The sequence below is a fragment of the Oncorhynchus masou genome, chromosome 28 (genome assembly GCF_036934945.1).
Source record: "Oncorhynchus masou masou isolate Uvic2021 chromosome 28, UVic_Omas_1.1, whole genome shotgun sequence".
Classification (NCBI taxonomy): domain Eukaryota; kingdom Metazoa; phylum Chordata; class Actinopteri; order Salmoniformes; family Salmonidae; genus Oncorhynchus; species Oncorhynchus masou.
This window is the reverse complement of record NC_088239.1, coordinates 46,701,395-46,727,001: the sequence shown is the minus strand read 5'-3', so window position 1 is coordinate 46,727,001 and position 25,607 is coordinate 46,701,395. Positions and strand designations below refer to the sequence as shown.

The 25,607-nt window shown below is 41.9% G+C and overlaps 3 protein-coding genes and 1 long non-coding RNA gene across 7 annotated transcripts in view; 2 read left to right on the top strand and 2 right to left on the bottom strand.

The window, feature by feature from the left end:
* Positions 1-691: 691 nt before the first annotated feature.
* Positions 692-2,305, top strand: LOC135517699 (vesicle-associated membrane protein 8-like). The gene is made up of 3 exons (XM_064942225.1): positions 692-854; positions 1,551-1,712; positions 1,911-2,305. Exons 1-3 carry the CDS (start codon positions 852-854, stop codon positions 2,052-2,054), a joined length of 309 nt encoding a protein of 102 aa, XP_064798297.1. The 5' UTR covers positions 692-851; the 3' UTR covers positions 2,055-2,305.
* On the bottom strand, positions 2,121-9,029 carry LOC135517700 (uncharacterized). 2 transcript variants are annotated; one of them, XR_010452076.1, is made up of 3 exons: positions 8,506-9,016; positions 7,299-7,406; positions 2,121-6,837 (listed from the first exon to the last, which is right to left on the bottom strand). It is a non-coding gene; the product is annotated as an uncharacterized LOC135517700 (long non-coding RNA). The 2 variants fall into 2 exon arrangements; XR_010452075.1 differs by having other exon boundaries at positions 2,121-7,406; positions 8,506-9,029.
* A 322-nt stretch (positions 9,030-9,351) lies between these two features.
* hnrnpdl (heterogeneous nuclear ribonucleoprotein D-like) lies at positions 9,352-14,478 on the bottom strand. Of its 2 annotated transcripts, XR_010452074.1 has the most exons (9): positions 14,236-14,478; positions 13,346-13,514; positions 13,005-13,166; positions 12,642-12,773; positions 12,332-12,443; positions 11,924-12,085; positions 11,009-11,115; positions 10,477-10,580; positions 9,352-9,718 (listed from the first exon to the last, which is right to left on the bottom strand). XR_010452074.1 is itself a non-coding variant. In XM_064942218.1 (8 exons), exons 1-7 carry the CDS (start codon positions 14,322-14,324, stop codon positions 11,045-11,047), a joined length of 897 nt encoding a protein of 298 aa, XP_064798290.1. In that variant the 5' UTR covers positions 14,325-14,478; the 3' UTR covers positions 9,352-9,718; positions 11,009-11,044. The 2 variants fall into 2 exon arrangements, 1 of the variants encoding a protein (XP_064798290.1); XM_064942218.1 differs by lacking the exon at positions 10,477-10,580.
* Positions 10,500-25,607, top strand: part of LOC135517696 (enolase-phosphatase E1) — a 25,723-nt gene continuing 10,615 nt past the window's right edge. The window contains exons 1-2 of one of the 2 annotated variants that reach the window (XM_064942220.1): positions 10,500-10,598; positions 22,922-23,023. In XM_064942220.1, coding sequence (XP_064798292.1) covers positions 10,500-10,598; positions 22,922-23,023 — 201 coding nt within the window. Of the gene's footprint in view, positions 10,599-20,653; positions 21,126-22,921; positions 23,024-25,607 lie in introns of those variants that run through there. The other variant, XM_064942219.1, reaches the window with a different exon arrangement.

The window sequence follows — 25,607 nt, the reverse complement described above, 5'->3', positions numbered from 1 at the left end:
TTCAAGTTATACCCTCTTTACAGAAGTCACTAAGTTAAACAATTCATTCTAAACCATCCTGTGATACCTAAACAGTAACACTTAAGCATGTGAAAACAATTAGATCAAATATGTCTCTTTAAAATAACACAAGCTGAACTTATTTCCATAAATATAGTGTATGCCCTGCTCTTCCTGGTGCTAGCCTCATGTTTTGAACAGAAAGCTCTGAACGTGACCAGCCATGGAAATCAGGTGTAGCTTAAGTACCAAGCGACTTCACTTCTTATTGCCTTCCAGATCTGCAGTTTCTTTGCTAACAGCCCCCTGATAAAGAAAGCGGCCTTTGCCCAGCCATATGAATTCAGCTCTGACCTGCATCAGGTGCTTGGACAGCTGATGGTATGTCTTAAAGACACATAGAATTAGAATTAGTAGAATGAGAATTCATAATCAGAACAACATGACATACATTCTTATCACGTCGTCTCAGTCAGATTTCCTCTTTCTATCTGAAGTGCTCTACGTGCAATATTGGGTGTGCCATAGAAATATATAACGTTATGAAGATCTTCATGGGGTGGGTTTAAGAGCAATGTCTTTTCTACTAATCCTAGTTCTATGTAAAGAGATAAGTGACTAACGTTGGGCCAATGGTAGCGCCCCGGTGCAGCAGCAGTAGTTAATGTGTAACTACAGGGAGGGGAGGCGCCCTATGAAATCTGTCTCAACCTACAGCTGCCTGAGACAGACTTTACCTGTCTCGACTTTATTTACTATGCTTGTCATCAGTCTGGATAAAACGTCTTTGTGAAACCGTTACCCTCTGAAGTGGTTGTGGATGTATATTAATTGTGTTCTACTATTCTGACATGGTAAGTAGTTTGACTTTTGTCAAGTGGAGGTCGTGAGGCAGTTCGAGGCCTTGAGGGCACACTAATGATCTGAACTGTTAGCACTATGGTGAGCAGCGCATTAGTGGTTAAAGACTCGGGAGACTAGGAACAACAGACTGTGAATACAATTATTTACATGTGACTTGCATGTGTCAGTAAATGTCTGAGTCCAGTGATCTCGTAACATTGCAAGAAGCTTTTGGACTAAACAAATCGGTGACCTAGCTGTGAGGAGGATTTTCTTGTCAGGGGAGTGTCAATAAAGGAATGGTTGAGGCTGAGGGCTAAAGCAACATTCAATTGGCCCTGCTTTCAGATACAGTATGTTCATATGATATGTCCTGGAATGTCATGGAATTGCATTCTGCCCCATCATGTATTGGCTCCTATATTTTGCAAATTTTCTTTAAGTTAATTGATATTGACGATTCCTCTTAATGTTGCTACTGTTATCATTGCTAAGTCAGATGCAAATGTCCACACTGTGAACAAATGCAGTTTTTCCATTCCCTTCTGTCTGTGATGATTTGTGGTGAAATTGGTCCTAAAAATGGTTCTCCTACAGTAATGATACGTGTCATGTTATTCTGACGACAATGTTTACACAGTATGCCATACCTAATATGTTGATGTTATTCAGAGAGGATTCTCTCCCCTTCCTCCTCCTCTCTGTAGGCTGACTACAGTTCTCAACAGCCAGCCTCCTCTAAGCTGGACTCTGTGCAGGGCCAAGTCAACGAAGTCAAAGTTATACTCAAAGACAACATTAACAAAGTTCTGGAGAGGGGAGAGAGGTTAGATGACTTGGTTGACAAGACACATGACCTACAAGCAACCGTAAGTATTCTAAAAAAGACAATTGTGTTTTTTTTCTTTTCTTATCCTGTCAAGGTGATAAGGAAGTGTGGTTCCTGTAGGTTGGAGAATGGCTGTAAACAGCCAAGCTGCATTTGCTTTCCTGTCTCTTCCTTCTTTAGCTTACTTGAAACACAATTATATTTGAGTTAACTTTCCATAATTTCCTCCCATTTTCAGGCAGACTCCTTTCAGAGGACATCCACACGGGTAGCCCGGAAGTACTGGTGGAAGAACGCCAAGATGATGATCATCATTGGAGTGATAGTTCTGATCATTCTCATCCTCATCATCCTGTTTGCTACAGGTGTCATCCCCAGTTAAATCACCTCAGACTCCTACAGTACTACATTATCAACACGAGGAAAAGGACGAACCACAATCACCGAGTCATTTTTTGAATTTTATTTTAGTCTCCTCCAAGGCGGATTCAAGGTGGATTGTGCATAGTAACGTGACAAAATATAATTTCACATTACGACTTTTGTAAATAAGCTTCCTGGAATTTGTTTGGCTGTTTTTGGATTATATGGATCTGTTCATTTGATATTTAATAAGATACATTTCATAATGTTTGTTTGTCTATTTTTTTTTTTAATACACAATATAAACTCAGCAAAAAAAGAAACGGCATCTCAACTGAGTTTATTTTCAGCAAACTTAACATGTGTGAATATTTGTATGAACATAAGAAGATTCAACAACTGAGACATAAACTGAACAAGTTCCACAGACATGTGACTAACAGAAATGGAATAATGTGTCCCTGAATATAGGGTTGGTCAAAATCAAAAGTAGGAGTCAGTATCTGGTGTGGCCACCAGCTGCATTAAGTACTGCAGTGCATCTCCTCCTCGTGGACTGCACCAGATTTGCCCGTTCTTGCTGTGAGATGTTACCTCACTCTTCCACCAAGGCACCTGCAAGTTCCCGGACATTTCTGGGGGGAATGGCCCTACGCCTCACACTCCAATACAACAGGTCCCAGACATGCTCAATGGGATTGAGATCTGGGCTCTTCGCTGACCATGGCAGAACACTGACATTCCTGTCTTGCAGGAAATCACGTACAGAACGAGCAGTGTGGCTGTTGGCATTGTCATGCTTGAGGGTCATGTCAGGATGAGCCTGCAGGAAGGGTACCACATGAGGGAGGAGGATGTCTTCCCTGTAACGCACAGCGTTGAGATTGCCTGCAATGACAACAAGCTCAGTCCGATGATGCTGTGACACACCACCCCAGACCATGACGGACCCTCCAACTCCAAATTGATCCCGTTCCAGAGTACAGGGCTTGGTGTAACGCTCATTCCTTCGACGATATTCGCGAATTCGACCATCACCCCTGGTGAGACAAAACCGCGACTCGTCAGTGAAGAGCACTTTTTGCCAGTCCTGTCTGCTCCATCGACGGTGGGTTTGTGCCCATAGGCGACGTTGTTACCGGTGATATCTGGTGATGACCGGCCTTACACAGGCTTACAAGCCCTCAGTCCAACCTCTCTCAGCCTATTGCGGACAGTCTGAGCACTGATGGAGGGATTGTGCATTCCTGGTGTAACTCGGGCAGTTGCTGTTGCCATCCTGTACCTGTCCTGCAGGTGTGATGTTCGGTTGTACCGATCCTGTGCAGGTGTTGTTACACATGGTCTTGCCACTGCGAGGACGATCAGCTGTCCGTCCTTTCTCCCTGTAGTGCTGTCTTAGGCGTCTCACAGTACGGACATTGCAATTTATTGCCTTGGCCACATCTGCAGTCCTCATGCCTCCTTGCAGCATGCCTAAGGCACGTTCACGCAGATGAGTAGGGACCCTGGGCATCTTTCTTTTAGTGTTTTTCAGAGTCAGTAGAAAGGCCTCTTTAGTGTCCTAAGTTTTCATAACTGTGACCTTAATTACCTACCGTCTGTAAGCTGTTAGTGTCTTAACGACCGTTCCACAGGTGCATGTTCATTAATTGTTTATGGTTCATTGAACAAGCATTGGAAAGTGTTTAAACCCTTTACAATGAAGATCTGTCAAGTTATTTGGATTTTTACAAATGATCTTTGAAAGACAGGGTCCTGAAAAAAGTTTAGAACATTTCTAACAACTAACGTTACAGTTTTAAGGTGTATTGAATTCCTTAAACTGAATGATTTTTATATTTGTAAATGGTGGCCACCTCTGGCAGCCATAATAGTTCACTCCATTACCGTGTAGTTACACTCCACTAGCAATGAGTTACAGTCACCGACCAGTTTATTAGGTACATCCATCTAGTAACTGGCCGGACCCCACTTTGCCACCAGAACAGCTTGAATTCTTCAGGAAATTGATTCTACAAGGTTTCAAAAACATTTGTTGCTCAATTGGTATCAAAGGACCTAACGTGTGCCAGAAAAACATTCCCTACACCAGTACATCAATGCCACCAGCCTGTACCGTTCGACACCAGGCAGGATGGGTCCATGGACTCATGCTGCTTACACCAAATCCTTACTCTGCCATCAGCATGACACAACAAGAACCAAGAATCGTCGGAGCAGACAATGTTTTTCCACTCAATTGTCCAGCGTTGGTGAACGCGTGGTCATCTGCTGCAATAACCCAGCCATGACAAGGATCGACAAGTTGTGCGTTCCGAGATTACATTCTGCACACCATTGTTGTACTGTGACATTATTTGTTTGTGGCCCGCCTGTTAGTTTGCACGATTCTTGCCATTTTCCTTCATCCTCTCTCATCAACGAGCTGTTTTCACCCACAGGAACTCCGCTGACTGGATGTTTTTTGTTTGTCGCTCCACTCTCAGTGAACTCTAGACACTGTCATGTGTGAAAAGCCCAGGTGGGCAGCCATTTCTGAGATACTGGATCTCGCATACCTGGCACAGATGATTGTACCACGCTCAAAGTCGCTTAGGTCACTCGTTCAATCAAACAGTAACTGAATGCCTCGATGCCTGTCTGCCTGCTTTATATAGCAAGCTACGGCTATATATATATCAATTTTTGGGGTAGTGTACCTAATAAAATTGCCGGTGAGTGTACTATCCAAGGGTAAAGCATAATGTACCAAAACGTTCACACTACTTCATAAACAAAAACAAAAATACATTATTTCAAATTCAATTCCAGATAAATGTTGTTGTTTTTTTTCTGGTGCATTTTGGAATATTCTAGAATCTTGTATACATACAGTGCATTCGTAACAAGTTGTTACATTAGAGGCTTATTCTTAAAATGTATTAAATAGTTTTTTCCCCCTCATCAATCTACACACAATACCACAAAATTATAAAGTAATAACTGTTTTTTAGAAATGTTTACAAATTAATAAAAAATACAAAACTGAAATATGACATTTACATACAGTTGAAGTCAGAAGTTTACATACACCTTAGCCAAATACATTTAAACTCAGTTTTTTTTTACAATTCCTGCCATTTAATCCTAGTAAAAATTCCCTGTCTTAGGTCAGTTAGGATCACCACTTTATTTTAAGAATTTGAAATGTCAGAATAATAGTAGAGAGAAGGACTTATTTCAGCTTTTATTTCTTTCATCACATTCCCAGTGGGTCAGAAGTTTACATACACTCAATTAGTATTTGGTAGCATTACCATTAAATTGTTTAACTTGGGTCAAATGTTTTGAGTGGCCTTCCACAAGCTTCCCACAATATGTTGGGTGAATTTTGGCCCATTCCTCCTGACAGAGCTGGTGTAACTGAGTCAGGTTTGTTGGCCTCCTTGCTCACACAAGCATTTTCAGTTCTGCCCACAAATTCTCTATAGGATTGAGGTCAGGGCTTTGTGATGGCCACTTCAATACCTTGACTTTGTTGTCCTTAAGCCATTTTGCCACAACTTTGGAAGTATGCCTGGGGTCATTGTCCATTTGGAAGACCCATTTGCGACCAAGCTTTAACTTACTGACTGATGTCTTGAGATGTTGCTTCAATATATTCACATAAGTTCCATCCTCATGATGCCATCTATTTTGTGAAGTGCACCAGTCCCTCCTGCAGGAAAGCACCCCACAACATGATGCTGCAAGCCTCCCCCTTTTTCCTCCAAACATAACGATGGTCATTATGGCCAAACAGTTCTATTTTTGTTTCATCAGACCAGAGGATCTTTGTCCCCATGTGCAGTTGCAAACCGTAGTCTGGCTTTTTCATGGCGGTTTTGGAGAAGTGGCTTCTTCCTTGCTGAGCAGGTTATGTCGATATAGGACTTGTTTTACTGTGGATATAGATACTTTTGTGCCTGTTTCCCCCAGCATATTCACAAGGTCCTTTGCTGTTGTTCTGGGATTGATTTGCACTTTTCGCACCAAAGTACATTAATCTCTAGGAGACGGAACGCGTCTCCTTCCTGAGCGGTATGACGGCTGCGTGGTCCCATGGTGTTTATACTTGCGTACTATTGTTTGTACAGATGAAAGTGGTACCTTCAGGTGTTTGCAAATTGCTCCCATGGATGAACCAGACTTGTGGGGGTCTACAATTTTTTTATGAGGTCTTGGCGGAATTTGTTTTTCTTCCTCATGTCAAGCAAAGAGGCACTGAGTTTGAAGGTAGGCCTTTAAATACATCCACAGGTACACCTTCAAGGGAAGCCATGATGTACTGTACAGTAACTTCCTAAATCCTATACTGTTGTACTTTCTCTCCACGATCTTCTTCACTTGCTCCTCCTCTTTGAAAGGTGATGAAGCAGAAGCCCCATCTCTTGTTGCTTTTGGTTTCTATGGGGAGCTCAATGGACTCCAACTGTTCACACAGAAAACTCAGGAATAGAATAATCCATTGTACAAGGTTTGAATGTTTTGGTCAACTTGCACACACATGCCGTGAGTAAATATCAGCTCTTTCAGGTAATTGCTTTGGACTGATCTGATTCAATCGTTCAGATTGGCACCCAGGCGAGCACACTCTCTAAAGAACATCTGACCATGTCAAATATAAGTCTACTGTAGCCTACCTCTCCAAAGGTACCAAATTATTCCCTGATCTTCTCCTCGGGGGTGTCTGGAGAAAGACCTCCTACAAAGACTTTCCTGTTTGGCTCCTTGTTCTTCATGGCCTTGACCTTCTTAGGGTCGATCACCTTCCCATTCAGCTTGTGGAAAAATGATAATAAAGAAACTGATTGGGCAGAAAAGACTCACATCCCATTGCTGCCATGTCATATTCACAACATATACAATCAGTTAATAAAGAAACTGATTGGGCAGAAAAGACTCACATCCCATTGCTGCCATGTCATATTCACAACATATACAATCAGTTAATAAAGAAACTGATTGGGCAGAAAAGACTCACATCCCATTGCTGCCATGTCATATTCACAACATATACAATCAGTTAATAAAGAAACTGATTGGGCAGAAAAGACTCACATCCCATTGCTGTCATGTCATATTCACAACATATACAATCAGTTAATAAAGAAACTGATTGGGCAGAAAAGACTCACATCCCATGGCTGCCATGTCATATTCACAACAAATACAATCAGGAATATCTTATCAACACTGTCAGCTGCTTTGAACAGGACAAAGTCAAACCCCCGAGACCAACCTGTCATGGGGTCAAGCTTCAGGGTGCAGTCTACCACCTCCCCAAACTTGAAGTAATCCTTCAAATCCTTCTTTGTTGTGTCCCAGTTCCAGACCAACACACATTTACCTGCATTTAAAGATAGTGCAGATACAAACATGTTAAATTCTGAATAGCAATTCCCAACACAAGGACTCTGGCTGTGTTCCAATTCCCTTTCTCATCTGCTTTCCTTTCACCCATCAGTGGGAAAGAGGGAAAGGAGTTGAAGCCATTACATTAGAGAGGGAACACAGCCAGAGTCTTGGATTAGGGTCAATGTTATCATTAGAGATATGATCATGATAATTAACAAGAGCATGCTTGGATAATGCGTACAGCAGCTTTTACAAGATGTAAAGGATTTTTAAAATTTTATTTATTAGGATGCTCATTAGCCAACACCAATGGTGACAGCTAGTCTTACTATGGTCCGGCATATAACGAAAAAGACATTACAAACAACACTTTACAATTGACATACATTTAAAAACATGAACATGTAGTGTGTGTGTGTGTGTGTGTGTGTGTGTGTGTGTGTGTGTGTGTGTGTGTGTGTGTGTGTGTGTGTGTGTGTGTGTATCTATCAGTTACACATACATGTCAGTACATACACACAAGTAGTTCACATGAGGGAGAGGCATCATTCTTTGGGGTGTTGCTTGATTCGTTTTTTTGTAACCAGGTTTGTTGTTCATTTGTGCTATATAAGATGAGAGTTCCATGCACTCATGGCTCTGTATAATAATATACTTTCCCTTGAATTTGTTCTGGACCTGGGGACTGTGAAAAGACCCCTGGTGGCATGGCTGATGAGGTAAGTGTGTGTGTCAGTGCTGTGTGTAAATTGACTATGCAAACCATTTGGAATTTTCAACACATTGATTCTATTCTCGTTTATTATGTGGTGACGGGTGTAACTAATAGCAATCTACACATACAAAACTACATCCAACAAGAGCTGATGGACGCGACAGCCACAATAGTTACCCGATCTACCCTAAAGTGAGTTATAGCTAGCTAGGTACTGGCATTTAAAAAAAAGTGATTCCTCATAGAAGTTACCCAACGCTGCGAGGAAATAACAAAAGTATTCAACAAAATAGCTACTTGTCACTTATTCGACGCTGAGCTAACTAGCAATATAGGTAACATCAGTTATCCAACGTTAGCTAGCGGTCTCAGTCACCCCTCATCCTCTTCGTTTTTTGCTGGCATCAATCTTTGATCCCTTGGATTCTCCTGACTGGCCGCTCTCTGCAGCCGTTGGTATCTGCTCCTCGCTGCTAGCCTGTCCGTCCGTGCTCAATTTCCCCCATAGCTGGATCTTCGCAGGTTTCAAGACCTTCCGACATGTTGGTGTTGCTCAAATAACTAGTTGATCAGCTGCTGTCGATGATGCGTGCTAGCGAGAGTGTTTGTTTCGTCTTGTCTGAATTGCTTTCGAATCGGAAATCGTTATATGTTTTCCCCCAAGGTTAGTAACATTATCTTACTAAAGACCAGACACAAAACAAATATTAGGCACCACGGATGAGCAATCCTTCTGGTTTCGCTAACTATACCGACAGGCCTACTTCATCTAGTATATTTTGCAAGATAACGGCAGTTGACAGCTTGCTTTCTCGCTAGCTACGTAAACATAAATGGCGTCATGTATAAAATGGTGGAAACTAGCTTGAGGGAGGTGCTCATTTTTCTAGACCTCTTAAAACCAAATAGCACAAATGTAATTATATGCTTTAAATCGCACTGTCGTCACAACAGTTTGGATGACAGGGGAGTTGTCATCCAAGTCACAGGTTCCATGCACGGATGTCAAAAACTATGACATCCTAGAAAAAAATAAGGCCGTGTTTATTCTCAGTACATAAATGTTGTGTGAATCAAAACATTATTTCACGTGTAATGATTATTGCACCTAGGCTGAAGTCGTACCTACAGGCCTAATGTTCAAGTCAATGACTAGAGCAGCAGCTATGGTTTGGTGTTATGAAATGCAGAACAGAATATCAAGCACAAAGTCAAGCACATCTCTTTTGTACCCTCTTTAATAATACCTTTATCCAAAACACTGCAGAAAAATCCAAGTTTAAAAACAGAAAAACAGGCTAAGTTAAATCAAGGTAATAAGAACACATTAAATCATGATGAAACCTAGACCTACAACCTCAGCACAGTACAAGATGAAGGGAAGTGGGGGGGGACAAGAACCCCCAAAAATGTCAACCTCGCTATATACAAAGTCAGAAGCGCTGCATGTCTTCATGACAGCTTCATCTCAGGAAGAGGATTCTGGTGTTTAAAACATGAGCTGATCTGAGGACAGGATAGGATTCATCCCCCAATGCTGCCACATGGGTACAGGGTCATTCTCCAGTCCACCAGCCAGCCCAGTCAGTCTGCAAACAAGGACACAACACAGTAGGTGTTACCAACTCTGGAGCTCTGTAGGGCACAGTGAACCTTGCACGTCCATGTTTCACTGTTTAACTTCTGCTTGTGCTGTCAACTTTAAACTATTAATAGTTTGTTTCTCTCCATTCCGTTTTAAAGATCATATGTAGAACTCGCAGCTTCACCAAGGTTCTGTAGCCTGTTCTGTAACAGCTCACCGGCCAGCAAAAGCTTCAGCTCCAATGAATTGGTGGCTCAATTTCACCATTAAGGAGCACGCCCAAACATGACCATATCTAAACTATTAAAAAGGTAAAAACATTTGGTGGAAGTTTCAAGCCAGCTACACAAATGGCTCAAATATTACATTTTGAGTCGTCAGCTTTTTATGGCATCATAAAGCTGGTTTACATATGATCTTTAACACCTAAGTTTAAAAAAAAAAGTTGTGTTTATCAAGTGAAGTTCTCTAAGGGCTATAAAGAAAAAGCAAGCATTGAGTTTAAGAAAGGGGTTCATTATAGAAACAAACAAAAAAAACACTGAAGCTCCAGAACTGAAACACAAGACCACTAAAATTAAGACAATACATAAATACAAGTCGAGGTACATTTGTACTGTTTCATATTAATATCCTGTAAAAAATCCATTTGACAAATCGTTAAAGCAAACACTTAAACTGAAAAAGAGATTCATTTGTCCTTTTTCTTATGTTTCTTTTTGTTTAAAATCGCTGGTTACAGGAAGTGTGAAGAGACCATACCGCAGGACAGCGTTTTCTTGTGCATGCCGTGCTCTCTGCCCGCTATGTGCGACGCCCAGAGATTGTCGTGGTCAGGTGACACACGGCCTGCAATGAAGTCCCCGCTGGCAGGTACAAACAAGGTACAACATCAGAGTTAGGAAAAGAAAAGGAAAACTTAGGATAGGTCCTTACTCTGTACCCTTAGCAGTACTTTACCTGTTAACAATGCTATCAAGTCTCTTTATGTTATTTCCTTATGAACACCTGTTAAAAAGCAAGGGGGGGAAAGGACAATCTACAGAAAAACGCTTACGTTTTTTCTGGAGAGCTTAATAAAAAAGGCAAACCACTACAGAAACATTTTTTCCATTAAAGATCTATAGACATGACTCTTTAGATGTATCTGTCAGAATGGGGGGGTGCATGGTAATAGAAACCACTTGCTTTCTCTCTTGATAGGTTTTAGAGTAATTGTTTAGTGTCTATTGATCTTTAAGTGTTCATTTTTTTGTAGGTCAGGCCTAATGTGAAGGTGAGAGTGTGGTCTTACCAGAGGTCTAAGCAGGTCTTGTTGGATTAGATCAGCTCAGTAAGGCTGGTAGTTGTTCTGGTGGGTTGTGACCTCTCGAGAGGCCTTCCCATAGCTGCTCTGCTGGCCTATGGGGAAGGTCAAGGGTTAGAGGTCAGGAAGATTAAGGGTCACAGGAGAACTTCACAGAAACAAAACAGTTGTAGGAGGAAATCCTATCAAGGTGTTATCAATTGAAGTTCAGTTGACATGAGAGTTTAAGTTCACTTTCCTTTATGGGGTAAATGGCAGCAAGAAATCATAAATAATCAGTAGGATGTAGTCTGTAGTGTTTGTGTACCTAATTGTTATTTTTTTTCTTGGACTTTCAAATTGAATGTTATTGTATCAGTACTGAGATGCACAATTATGTGTCAAGATTGGGCAGCAGGTAGCATAGCGGTTCAAGCATTAGGCCATTAGCCAAAAGGTCAATACCATACTACTATGGCTGACCCTGTACATTTCACTGCGCATATTTGGTGTATATGACAAAACAATTCAAATGTGCTAAAGAGACTCTGTACATTAAGGTGTGCTTTACTCTATATACCCAGGAATGTAACTACAAGTACTCTTAATTGTGTGTGCCATACAAATGTAATCGTATAGAACTGTATATGGGCTCAATGATCATTAATGTTGCAAGTGTTCCCTATAAAATAACAAAGTGCACTGCCTGGATATGGAGGACCCCTCACAAACATGCACCAGAGCAAAGAGACCCAAGGCAGGCAGCATTACAGACATCCGTTTTATTATTTTTTTTCCAGAACTATTGAGTACATACAAGAAGACATTTTTCCACCTGTTGTCTTAGCTATAGGTACAAGAGTTGTTGCTGGGGGCTGAAAGGCACTGCTTGTTTCGATAGTTGCCATCAACAGTGTAGCTTACCATTGTAGTCGTCGTATCCCTGTCCATAACCATAACTATTATAGTTGTAGCCAGAGTAGTCATAGCCTGTGTAGCCATTGTATCCCTGGTTGTATCCGTTGCCGTAGCTACCATAGTTCTGGCTATAGTAGCCATTGTAACCCTGGTTGTAGCTACTCTGACCTGCACAGAGACAATGGAAAGGTTTAGTGTGACAAGTCTGTATTGTAGTTTCAAAGACACTTGTATGTCTTTTTCTTTTCAATATACTGCAATGCATGCCCTGTTCGGTCATCAGCACGGTCATTGTTGCATGTGTCAAATGCCACACAAGAAATTCCCTTGTGGAAGAATAAAGTTGATTGAATTTAAACGTATTCTTCTGATGTGCATTCTTCAGTGCCATAGGCTAGATGTAGCTGTACATACCTCCTCGTCCCCGGCCCCTGTATCCTCCGCCTCCACCGTAGCCCCCCCTCTCTCCTCTGTGTTGTTGCTGCTGTCTGTACACTTCTTTGGGTTGGGCCACTTTGATTTCACACTGCAGAGAAAACACACCATGAACCAAAACACTTCTGAAAAACAGTGCTGACATTTTCTTGAAGTTATTTGTCTACAAACATAATTCTTCAAAATCACTGTCTAAGCTAAGTTGATTAAATAGCATAGAAAGAATAGCTTTGTCTACCAGCGCAAGCTGGGTAACAGGGTTCACTGTGAATAAGCGGACTCCAGCTACCTTTCCGCCCCCGACTTGGTGGTATCTGCACTCCAACAACTTCTGGACAGGGATCTCCTCACAGTAGGTCACGAAGCAGAAACCGCGCCGCTCATTGGTTTTGGTATCCATGGGAAGCTCGACGCTGTCAATCTGGAAACAACACAAGAGTTTCTCTCAGTTAGCTGCTATGAACACAGTAATCATAACATTCTGCAAATCTCCCAGTCTTTGTACCATGTGAAAAGGATAGTTGATCATACAATAGCATCAGCTCTAGCTCCATTACACCAACACTTGCTCAGTGGACATACAACTTCCTAAAAGCATGGGTCTACCATATATAAAACATGAATATATTGGACAGTACACGCAGTCGCTCACATCTCCAAAAGCTCCAAAGTATTCCCTGATCTCCTCCTCCGGAGTGTCTGGGCTGAGGCCTCCGACAAACACCTTCTTGGGCGGCTCTTTCCCCTTCATGGCTTTGGCCCTCTTTGGGTCGATCAGCTTCCCGTCCAGCTTGTGCTCCTTCAGCTCCAAAACCTGCACACAGGACAAAGTGTCAGTGAAACTGGGTGTGCGTGTGATTGTTCAAGTAATGTGAGTGGATGCCAACTATGTATGTCTTCAAACCTATCTAGTTATTTCACATCTGTGCAGATTTAAGAAAACAAGACAAGTAGAGGCATCATGCCCTGTCCTCAGTCTGTTCTAGTGCCTACCCTGTCTACGCTCTCTGCATCTTTGAAGAGGACAAAGCCAAAGCCCCGGGACCGGCCCGTCATCAGGTCTGTTTTGATGGTGCAGTCTAGAACTTCTCCAAACTTCGACAGGTAATCCATGAGGTCCGTTTTGCTGGTGTCCCAACTGAGCCCACCGATGAACATCTTGCTGTGAATGGAGAATGAAGGAGACTAATAAAGGCAACATCAGACAGTCATAACTACATCCTTACTGCTACTGATATTTCAGACTAAAATGATCTTGAAGTTACCTCCCTAACAAGCTGAGTCACTAACTATGACTCATATTTACATTCGGTCAAGCTTTGATAGCTATCACCTGCAAGCTGATTAGGCCTAAATGAGTCGAGCTGTTTAGAACGGTTAACTATAAAGGCAACAGCTTTGTCACTGTATCCTGAACAGTGAACTTCGTCACACTTCTGATTCTAGTCTCGGTGGGCCACTGAGTATGCTCAGGACAGGTTTTTTATTGTATATGTCAGGATTCTAAACCAGCAGCAACTTAATGTATGAGGGAGGGGGAAAGTGCGGCAATAACCAACAAGACCATTAACACTAACGTTACACCAATGACAATCTGAAATCAATGCTTTTCGAAAGTTATAAATATCACGGTGACAACTTGACTAACCCAAGTTAACGTCGTCAGCCAACTTGGCCAGATATGACGCGCTGGTAAGATAGTTAACTTATCACTAGTTAGCTAGCTATGCACGATCACAACAGGGACTAACATTAGCTAGCTAGCAAACTTTGGCTTGTTACCACTAGTCTCCAGCTGGCAAAATAACAGTAGCTAGTTACGCTTAAAAGTAAGTTAGCTACTGTAATGTTACTTAACTAACATTAGCTGGTTCGTTGCTTACCCGTCATCCTGCTGGTTTTTGCTTGCGTTTATCTTGGAGCCCTCCGGAAACTCGTCTGTGCTGAAGTCAACTTGGCCTTCGGTTTCCATTTTTGCACTTCAGGCGGTTGTCAGCTGTAAATATAAATTTGTATTTAGGCCTGATTGCTAGCTACTTTTTTGGGACGAATTCAGTCGCGATTGCTATGTAAAATGGCTGACATCTAGGGCGGCCAGGGTGGCGGGGAATGACGCAGATGATGTGGTTTGTTTGTGGGGGCTCATGCCTCGTTCAAATGCTAGCTGGATCTACGAAACTCGGACATTTCCGACTTGGAATTTCGTCGACGCGGCACGTGTTATAACTACAACAAGTTGGCAAGTCGGAAATAGTTTCCTAGTTCCGACTATCACTTGAACGCGACATCAGTTTGTCATCACTAGTTACCACAGCCGCAAAGTCCTAATTATGCCCAAACCCCGCCTATTTCCACAATATATCATCTTAAAACCTTATTTTAAACATAACCTTAACCACTCTGCTAACATTAGGCCTAACCTTAAGTAAAAATGTAAAAAAGCAATTTTTGGTGTTCATACATTTCTACGATATAGACAATATTTGACTCTGTGGGTGTGGTAAGTAGTCACTCACAAAAAAAAAGAAAGAAAAGCAATTGCAAGTTTCAATTTTGTAAAATTAGTGTGGGAGAGGTGGAAAAATTATTGTTATTGATCAATAGTGACAACCTGGCATTGACAACTTAGATGGAAAGCTACTGAGGATGGTATCGGACTCATATCTCATATCTTTAATATGAGCCTAGAGGAAAGTCTGTCCTCAGGTCTGGAGGGAAGCCAAAGTCATTCTGCTACCCAAGAGTGGTAAAGAGGTACTAACAGCAGAACTATCAGCTTGCTGCCAGCTCTTAGCAAACTGTTTGAAAAAATTGTGTTTGACCAAATACAATGCTACTTCTCCGTAAACAAATTAACAACAAAGTTTCAGCATGCTTATGGAGAAGGACACTCAACACATACTGCACTGACACAAATGACTGATGATTGGTTGAAAGAAATGCATAATAAGAAGATTGTGGGAGCTATACTGTTAGATTTCAGTGCAGCCTTTGATATTATTGACAATTTGTTGAGAAAACTTATGTTTTATGGCTTTTCAACCTCTGCCATATAGTGGATTCAGAACTATCCATCTAAAAGAACAGAGGGGTTTCTTTAATGGAAGCTTCTCTAATGTCAAACATGTAAAGTGGGGTGTACCAGTAGGCCCTCTACTCTTTTCTAGTTTTACCAATGACCTGCCACTGGCATTAAACAAAGCACATATGTCCATGTATGCTGATGATTCAACCATCAGCAACACCAGCTAATGAAGTCACTGAAACCCTTAACCAAGAGTTGCAGTCTGTTTTGGAATGGGTGGCCAGTAATAAACTGGTCCAAAACATCTCTAAAACTAAGCGCATTGTATTTGGTACAAATTATTCCCTAAGTTCTAGACTTCAGCTGAATCTGGTAATGAATGGTGTGGCTGTTGAACAAGTTGAGGAGTCGAAATTACTTGGTGTTACCTTAGATTGTGAACAGTCATAGTAAAAACATATAGATTCAATGGTTGTAAATATGTGGAGAGATCTGTCCATAATAAAGAGATGCTCTGCGTTTTTGACACCACACCCCACAAATCAAGTCCTGCAGGCTCTAGTTTTATCTGATCTTGATTATTGTCCAGCCATAAGATCAAGTGCTGCACAGAAAGACCTAGTTAAGCTGCAGCTGGCCCAGAAATGAGCAGCACATCTTGCTCTTCATCTTCATAATCAGAGGACTGACATTAACACTATGCATACCAGTCGTTCTTGTCTAAGACTTGAGGTCGGACTAACTGTGTCACTTCTTGTTTTTATAAGAACCATTCATGTGTTGGAAATTTCAAATTGTTTGCATGGTAGACTTACGCAAAGCACTGACACACACACTCACTCCACTAGACATGCCACCAGTCCGCAGGTCCAGAACAAATTCAAGGAAACCTACAGTATTATACAGAGACATGAGTGCATGGAACTCCCTTCCATCTCATATAGTGCAAGGGAACAGCAAACCTGGTTTCAAAAAACCGATAAAACTACACCTCACAGCACAATGCCTCTCCCCCATGTGATCTACTTGTTGTGTGTATGTACTGACATGTATGTGTAACTGATAGATCACACACACACACTACATGTTCATGTTTTTAAATTATGTAAATTGTAAAGTCTTGTTTGTAATGTTTTTTTCGTTATATGTCAGACCTCGGTAAGACTATCTGTCTCCATTGGCGTTGGCTAATGTGGATCCTAATAAATCAAATCACAACCGTTCTCAGTGGGGGAGGCGCTGTGATCTTTTTTGTTGCGTCAAAACGAAATGCTGCATATGATTTCCATTGTAATCAACATTCAACATACACCAAAGAAACTGAAAAGAAGTTTCAAACATCTCTGCAACAGCCAGACAGATACTGTAATATTTCTCCAGGAGCAGCACCATGGAGGAGCACAGTTGGAGATACAGTCAGTATATGCACAGCTGGAGATAGCCAAAGCAAGCATTTCTGTCGCCATATAGTGTTTATTTTCAGACCTCACATGCGCTTTGACCTCATACAAGTACCAATAAATACAGTACAGTATGAAGATAGGCTAAAACTGTTCATCCAATAGAAATTCCCACTCACACTTGAAGGCGATGTCATGGCGACGTTGGCTTGCTAAACTCATGCGTAGAAACATGTCATCGGGTCGAAACGGTCGTCTAGCGCCAAATTGCGCATGTGCAAGCCGTCAACTCAAAGGTACTCCTTCAATATAAAGTAATTTCTTACGAAAATGAAAACGTGTCAGTTTGTCACTTTTTTTTTGGAGTAGTAACATGTTCAGCTACTCAAGACATTATCCCGAATCTAGGTTGTGCCTTTAGATTTATAGAAAAGGAACAACTAAGGACGAATATTTCACTTATGTTTGGTCTGTTTTACAAGCGTTCCCGGAAATCTCGCGATGTTGTACCTATGGGTTTAGAAACTCTGTGGTACCAAAGATGCTGTAGCACTGTAGCTTCACTTTTTGTGATCTCTTCAAGTATTCTGGCCTCATAATTAATTACGCCAGAGCAGATAATCTCTTGATATTGTTAATTATGCAATGCTTTACACATTTTGGCTTGGCTGGTTTGGAAAAGAACGCATTCTACAATATGTGGATTGTGGAATGCTTGGGATTGGACATTTGATTACGCATACCCCATGCCTGTCCCACACCCACAAATAATCGTAAAATCACCTTTGTGAAAATAGCGGTTTGCCTTCAAAAAATTATTATTATATATACATAGTCACTTTACCCCTACCCACATGTACCAATTACCTCGACTAACCTGTACCCCCGAACATTGACTCGGTACCCCCTGTATATAGCCTCATCGTTGTTATTTTATAGTGTTACTTTTTTTAAATCGACTTTAGTTAATTTAGTAAATATTTTCTTAATACTATTTTATTAAAACTGCATTGTTGTTAAGGTCTTGTAAGTAAAGGTCCTATGTGGAGGCGGTGATAGCATTGAAGGGGCAAGAGGCCACAGTGCTGAAGGAGATATGGTGGGGAATACACCACAACCAGTTGCAAATGTTATAAGTCAATCAAGTGATCTGGATACACTTACTATGAAGGTGGATTTTGTAGAATTATAGCCACAGTTATTAATTGTACTGCACATGTCTAAGAATTACAAGAAACTGGACATCCTTATATCTGCAGCCGATACGTTTTTGGGCCTCAAATGTCCCGCCCTCACAGGATCCGTCTGAGCCTGTGTTAGGGACCTGATTAAAATGTTGTGAGAAAAGCAGTCTGATTTAAATTTCATTATTGATAGCTTGTGTGTGTGTGTGTGTATATATATAACGTTTTAAAAATTATGGTTTGGATCCCACGTTTTGGGATCTATATTATCCAGCCGCACAGTAGGTGGCGGAATGCACATATCATTGTTGCAAAGGCCATTATACCAAAGAAGGTTTGTGATGCTCGTTGTTTGGTCCGACTCAGACAGGGTGGCGTGAGTGGTGAAATAGAATAGTCATTGTCTGTTCTTTTGAGTTTTGATGTTTTTGCCTGACAAAGTGATGTTAGGATATATAAGTTATCCTGTATGAGCTTTTGTGCTGAATATGGCATGTGGCAGCAGTGAGGTAGGAGGGAGGTTCCTAGGTGTTAGAAGTGTGCAGAAGAACATGAGACAAAGGAATGTGTAGCATTGGGGAAAGTAGTGGTACAGTATGTGTTAATTGTAGTGGTGCTCATGGGGCTGGGGATCAGAAATGCCAGGTGTGAGAAAGGCAGGTTGAGGATTCCAGGATAGTAGTGTCGAAGTTGTCATATGCTGAGGCAGTGAAGAAAGTAGAGGAAGAAGGGTCAAGGGGAGGGATCCTGAGAGGAGTGGTGTGAGTAGTAGATCTGTACCAGTACAGAGGGATAGGCCAGCAACTGATACAGTTGAAGTCAGAAGTTTACATAAACCTTAGCCAGATATATTTAAACTCAGTTTTTCACAATTCCTGATATTTAATCATAGTAATAATTCCCTGTTTTAGGTCAGTTAGGATTACTGCTTTATTTTAAGAATGTGAAATGTCAGAATAATAGTAGAGATAATTATTTATTTCAGCTTTTATTTGTTTCATCACATTCCCAGTGGGTCAGAAGTTTACATACACTCAATTAGTATTTGGTAGCATTGCCTTGAAATTGTTTAACTTGTGTCAAACATTTCAGGTAGCCTTCCACAAGCTTCCCACAATAAGTTGGGTGAATTGTGGCCCATTCCTCCTGACAGAGCTGGTGTAACTGAGTCAGGTTTGTAGGCCTCCTTGGTCGCACACGCTTTTTCAGTTCTGCCCACAAATGTTCTATAGGATTGAGGTCAGGGCTTTGTGATGGCCACTCCAATACCTTGGCTTTGTTGTCCTTAAGCCATAACTTTGGAAGAATGCTTGGGGTCATTGTCCATTTGGAAGACCCATTTGCGACCAAGCTTTAACTTTCTGACTGATGTCTTGAGATGTTGCTTCAATATATCCACATAATTTTGATTCCTCATGATGCCATCTATTTTGTGAAGTGCACCAGTCCCTCCTGCAGCAAAGCACCCCACAACATGATGCTGCCACCCCCGTGCTTCACGGTTGGGATGATGTTCTTCAGCTTGCAAGCCTCCCCATTTTTCCTCCAAATATAAAGATGGTCATTATGGCCAAACAGTTCTATTTTTGTTTCATCAGACCAGAGGACATTTCTCAAAAAAGTTGGATCTTTGTCCCCATGTGCAGTTGCAAACCGTAGTCTGTCTTTTATATGGCGGTTTTGGAAGTGGCTTATTCCTTGCTGAGCGGCCTTTCAGGATATGTCGATATAAGCCTCGTTTTACTGTGGATATAGATACTTTTGTAACTGTTTCCTCCAGCATCTTCAAGGTTCTTTGCTGTTGTTCTGGGATTGATTTGTGCTTTCGCACCAAAGTACGTTCATCTCTAGGAGACCGAACACGTCTCCTTCCTGAGCGGTATGACAGCTGCGTGGTCCCATGGTGTTTATACTTGCGTACTATTGTTTGTACAGATGAACGTGGTACCTTCAGGCATTTGGAAATTGCTCCCAACGATGAACCAGACTTGTGGAAGTCTACAATTTCTTTTCTGAGGTCTTGGCTGATATCTTTTGATTTTCCCATGATGTCAAGCAAAGAGGCACTGAGTGTGAAGGTAGGCCTTGAAATACATCCATAGGTAAACCTCCAATTGACTCAAATGATGTCAATTAACCTATCAGAAGCTTCTAAAGCCATGACATAATTTTCTGGAATTTTCCAAACTGTTTAAAGACACAGTCAACTTAGTGTACGTAAACTTCTGACCCACTGGAATTGTGATACAGTGAATTATAAGTTAAATAATCTGTCGAAAACAATTGTTGGAAAAATTACTTGTATCATGCACACAGTAGATGTCCTAACTGACTTACCAAAACTATAGTTTGTTAACAAGAAATTTGTGGAGTGGTTGAAAAATGAGTTTTAATGACTCAAGCGTAAGTATATATAAACTTCTGACTTCATCTGTAGATGTTTCAGTAAGATTGGATTTTTTTGGATTCATAGCAATGGTTATCAACTGTACTGCAAGAATGGAATGTAGGTCGCCAAAAATTGAGGTAGTGGTGGCAGCTGCAGAGAGGTATTTGAGTGTGAGAGACTTGTCATCAGAGGAGATACAAGGTGTGTTAAGTGGTGGTGTCCAACCCTTTCAGGTTTTTGGCTTGAGGTAGGAATAAATAGATTTGAATAATGGAGTAGGGTGGTATTTGTGTGTGTGTAGTAATGTTAGATGGTATGGTATTTGTTAATTTATTTTCAAGCAAAGTATAAGGGAGTTGTACTCCAGTCTAGTAGGTGGCGGTAATGCAACATGTATAGGATGCCAACCGCTGTTAAGCCTCATCAAAGAAGAAGATACCAAAGAAGCAGAACACTTCCTGGGCACGCGGCTATTATTATGCACGCTCCATGTGTTGAGAACGTTCAAATGGGTCTGCTGACGTACGAGCCTCCACTACCCAACATTAGCTAATTGAAAAGGAACCTAACACGACTTGGAAAGGAATTGGTTGTCCTCTTTCTTAGGTTGGCTACCGTATTTTTCCAATCTGGATAGCTGAGTAGATAGCTAAACTAACAATCGCTATACTTGGTGCATTTAGACAGAAACATGGCTACGGTTTTAATCCCTGCAAACACTACCGCACTTTTGCTGGATATTGAAGGAACCACGACACCAATAACGTTTGTGAAGGTAGGACAACGAGCTGAGTTTAATATATGGCATTTGAGTTGTGTATTGTAGCTCGCAAGTTACATTCTTTGCTAGACCGATTGCTACCCAATGAGCAAGATGACGTTGGAAAATACGTCTTATCCAGACGTTGGAATTTGGTTAATTAGCCACAATTATCCTTGCTAGCTAGGTAGTTCGCTGGTGTAGTGTTAATTTCATCAACAACTACTCATCAACCTATTTTTCTTGACAAACTATTACTAATAACTTTTTATTTGACAACAAATTTGACGAGACAAATTCCATGTGACAGTAATGGACAATCAATTTGACATCAAGCTCATTTTCATCTTTTTTTTGTCTATTCCTAAACCTTCATGCATGCAGAATATTTAATGCAATCCTCTCATTGGCAGAATTTTAAAAATTCAGTTGCGTGGTCTCCCAAACAGCTCCCAGGTGGTCACTTCAGTTACTCGTCAATCGTTTGAACTGATCTGAAGCCAAGACACTTGACTTGTAACTAAACTCAACTAGAACCAATGTTTACACTCTCTCGCTCTTACTTTAACGTAGGCTATTTTGCATTCATCTGTGTGGCCGCAAAGCGAGTTTGCGGGTGCTTTTTTCCAATGGGGAAAAATGAATGATATTAGTAGTACAGTAATACTTCTGGCATTTTTGGAAAGCAAAAATTCTCCCATTTTTCAAGGAAACCACTGTTATTTAACCCCTTGATGGTTATGATGGGGAGAAAATTAGTTGTAAATTGTGTAACCTGTAGGCTTTATACCCTACATGGTTAATTATGGCTGGCATTGGTTACAATCTGACACAATATCAATGTTGCCAGCTAATGTATACAAGGGGATAGTAGCCTTGTCCCTCTAGGCCTATCTGAATGTGCACATGATGGAAGTTAGAGGTTGCCTAAATATTCATTATTTAATAGAAAAAAATGCACGGACTATATTGTGACCTAAAAATGGCTTACTAAAACTAGACTAAAATTGTCCAGAGGTTTAGTCGACTGAACTAAAACTAACGAAGGGTGACGTTACCAAACGGTGACGTAAGACTAAAAGGTATTTTAAGATTAAATCTAAAATAGCTGCCAAAATTAACACCGTTAGCGTAGCTTGCTTGCTTTACATCGATTTGATACAGTCAATAAAATAACATCAATGTATATCGCAGCCTCTGGCTAGTGCTCGTAAACCACAGGCAGGATTTGGTATGATTGCAGGCAGTGTGTTTACCTGTCTAGATGTGAAAGCGTGCCATGCGAGTGCACAGTTTAGGAATCGTTCAATTGGATTGGTGGGGGTAGCATCCCCAACACTGGGCACGTGCTGCTAAAACGGGTACAGCAACGGGTTTGGTGATATCTCGCAAGCTATTGCTATGGATTGCCCTTCAGACCCAGTTTATTAATAGATTAAATAAAGGTGTCTACATTTGAGCTAAGTACAGTAGAGCACAGATTAATTCCTTACAGTACAATATAGTACATTATACTGTATTTTACGATAGCTGCTCTACTGTATTGTACTGAACTATACTCAACTGTACTGTGCTCTACTGTACTGTGCACTCCAAACTTGTGAAAGATGGACGTCTATGATTTGGACCGGACCAAAGCTGAACCAATTAGACGTCCAAAAACGCATGTTGACATTGAAATCAAGGACATTGTGGACAAACCAAATTTCTGTCTTTTCAACATCCATGAACAAGGGGAGTCAAATGGTGCACACTAGGTAATGAATGACAGCTTGCTAGATATATGCTAATAGTGTTATTTTCTCCTGTAGGACATTTTATTCCCATATATCAAAGATCATCTTGAAGAGCATCTGTCTGCGCATTGGGAAGAAGATGAATGCAAACAAGATGTGCATCTCCTGAAGAAACAGGTAACTGGTTTTCTGAAAACCGTGAACAATGATGAGCAGTCAGCAGTGACTGCACACAACATCAGACAGAATATGCAACACCCATGCATACATTCTGGGTGAAAACATGTACCTTGTTCTTTGTTGAGCCTGTTAATGATTGCTTATGTGGTATGCCTCAGATTAGTACATTAAATGAATCAGCAGTTCAGAGTTGGGTTTCTACAGTGGGTTTGGCCCAAATATATAAACTCAGCAAAAAAAAGAAACATTTACATTACATTTACATTTAAGTCATTTAGCAGACGCTCTTATCCAGAGCGACTTACAAATTGGTGAATTCACCTTCTGACATCTAGTGGAACAGCCACTTTACAATAGTGCATCTAAATCATTTAAGGGGGGGGTGAGAAGGATTACTTATCCTATCCTAGGTATTCCTTGAAGAGGTGGGGTTTCAGGTGTCTCCGGAAGGTGGTGATTGACTCCGCTGTCCTGGCGTCGTGAGGGAGTTTGTTCCACCATTGGGGGGCCAGAGCAGCGAACTGTTTTGACTGGGCTGAGCGGGAACTGTACTTCCTCAGTGGTAGGGAGGCGAGCAGGCCAGAGGTGGATGAACGCAGTGCCCTTGTTTGGGTGTAGGGCCTGATCAGAGCCTGGAGGTACTGCGGTGCCGTTCCCCTCACAGCTCCGTAGGCAAGCACCATGGTCTTGTAGCGGATGCGAGCTTCAACTGGAAGCCAGTGGAGAGAGCGGAGGAGCGGGGTGACGTGAGAGAACTTGGGAAGGTTGAACACCAGACGGGCTGCGGCGTTCTGGATGAGTTGTAGGGGTTTAATGGCACAGGCAGGGAGCCCAGCCAACAGCGAGTTGCAGTAATCCAGACGGGAGATGACAAGTGCCTGGATTAGGACCTGCGCCGCTTCCTGTGTGAGGCAGGGTCGTACTCTGCGGATGTTGTAGAGCATGAACCTACAGGAACGGGCCACCGCCATGATGTTGGTTGAGAACGACAGGGTGTTGTCCAGGATCACGCCAAGGTTCTTAGCGCTCTGGGAGGAGGACACAATGGAGTTGTCAACCGTGATGGCGAGATCATGGAACGGGCAGTCCTTCCCCGGGAGGAAGAGCAGCTCCGTCTTGCCGAGGTTCAGCTTGAGGTGGTGATCCGTCATCCACACTGATATGTCTGCCAGACATGCAGAGATGCGATTCGCCACCTGGTCATCAGAAGGGGGAAAGGAGAAGATTAATTGTGTGTCGTCTGCATAGAAACGTCCTCTCACTGTCAACTGCGTTTATTTTCAGCAAACTTAACATGCACAAATATTTGTATGAACATAAGATTTAACAACAAACAAACTGAACAAGTTCCACAGACATGTAACTAACAAAGATATTAATGTGTGACTGAACAAAAGTGGGGGTGGGGGGGTGTCAAAAGTAACAGTCAGTATCTAGAATGTGGCCACCAGCTGCATTAAGTACTGCAGTGCATCTCCTCCTCAAGGACTGCACCAGATTTGCCAGTTCTTTCTGTGAGATGTTACCCCATTCTTCCACCAAGGCACCTGCTAGTTCCCGGACATTTCTGGGGGGAATGGCCCAAGCTTTCACCCTCCGATCCAACAGGTCTGAGACGTGCTCAATGAGATTGAGATCCGGTCTCTTCGCTGGTCATGGCAGAACACTAACATTCCTGTCTTGTAGGAAATCACGCACAGAACAAGCAGTATGGCTGGTGGCATTGTCATGCTGGAGGGTCATGTCAGGATGAGCCTGCAGGAAGTGTACCACATGAGGGAAGAGTGTCTTCCCTGTAACGCACAGCATTGAAATTGCCTTCAACGACCCCGCTCCAGAGTACAGGCCTCAGTGTAACGCTCATTCCTCAACAATAAAGGCGAATCCGACCATCACCCCTGGTGAAACAAAAACGCGACTTGTCAGTGAAGAGCACTTTTTGCCTTGTCCTGTCTGGTCCAGCGACGGTGGGTTTGTGCCCATAGGCGCCATTGTTGCTGGTGATGTCTGGTGAGGACCTGCCTTGCACAGGCCTACAAGACCTCAGTCTAGCGCCTCTCAGCCTATTGCGGACAGTCTAAGCACTGATAGAGGGATTGTGCGTTCCTGGTGTAACTCGAGCGGTTGTTGTTGCCATCCTGTACCTGTCCTGCAGGTGTGATGTTCAGATGTTCGGGTGGTGTTACACGTGGTCTGCCACTGCGAGGACGATCAGCTGTCCATCCCTGTAGCGCTATCTTAGGCGTCTCACAGTACGGACATTGCAAGTTATTGCCCTGACCACATCTGCAGTCCTCATGCCTCCTTGCAGCATGCCTAATGCACGTTCACGCAGATGAGCAGGGATCCTGGGCATCTTTCTTTTTGGTGTTTTTCAGAGTCAGTAGAAAGGCCTCTCTTTTTAGTGTCCTAAGTTTTCATACCTGTGACTTTAATTATCTGCTGTTAGTGTTTTAATGACCGTTCCACTGGTGCATGTTCATTAATTGTTTATGGTTCATTGAACAAGCATGGGAACAGTGTTTCAACCCTTTACATTGAAGATATGTCAAGTTAATTAGTAAAAATCCAACTATCTTTG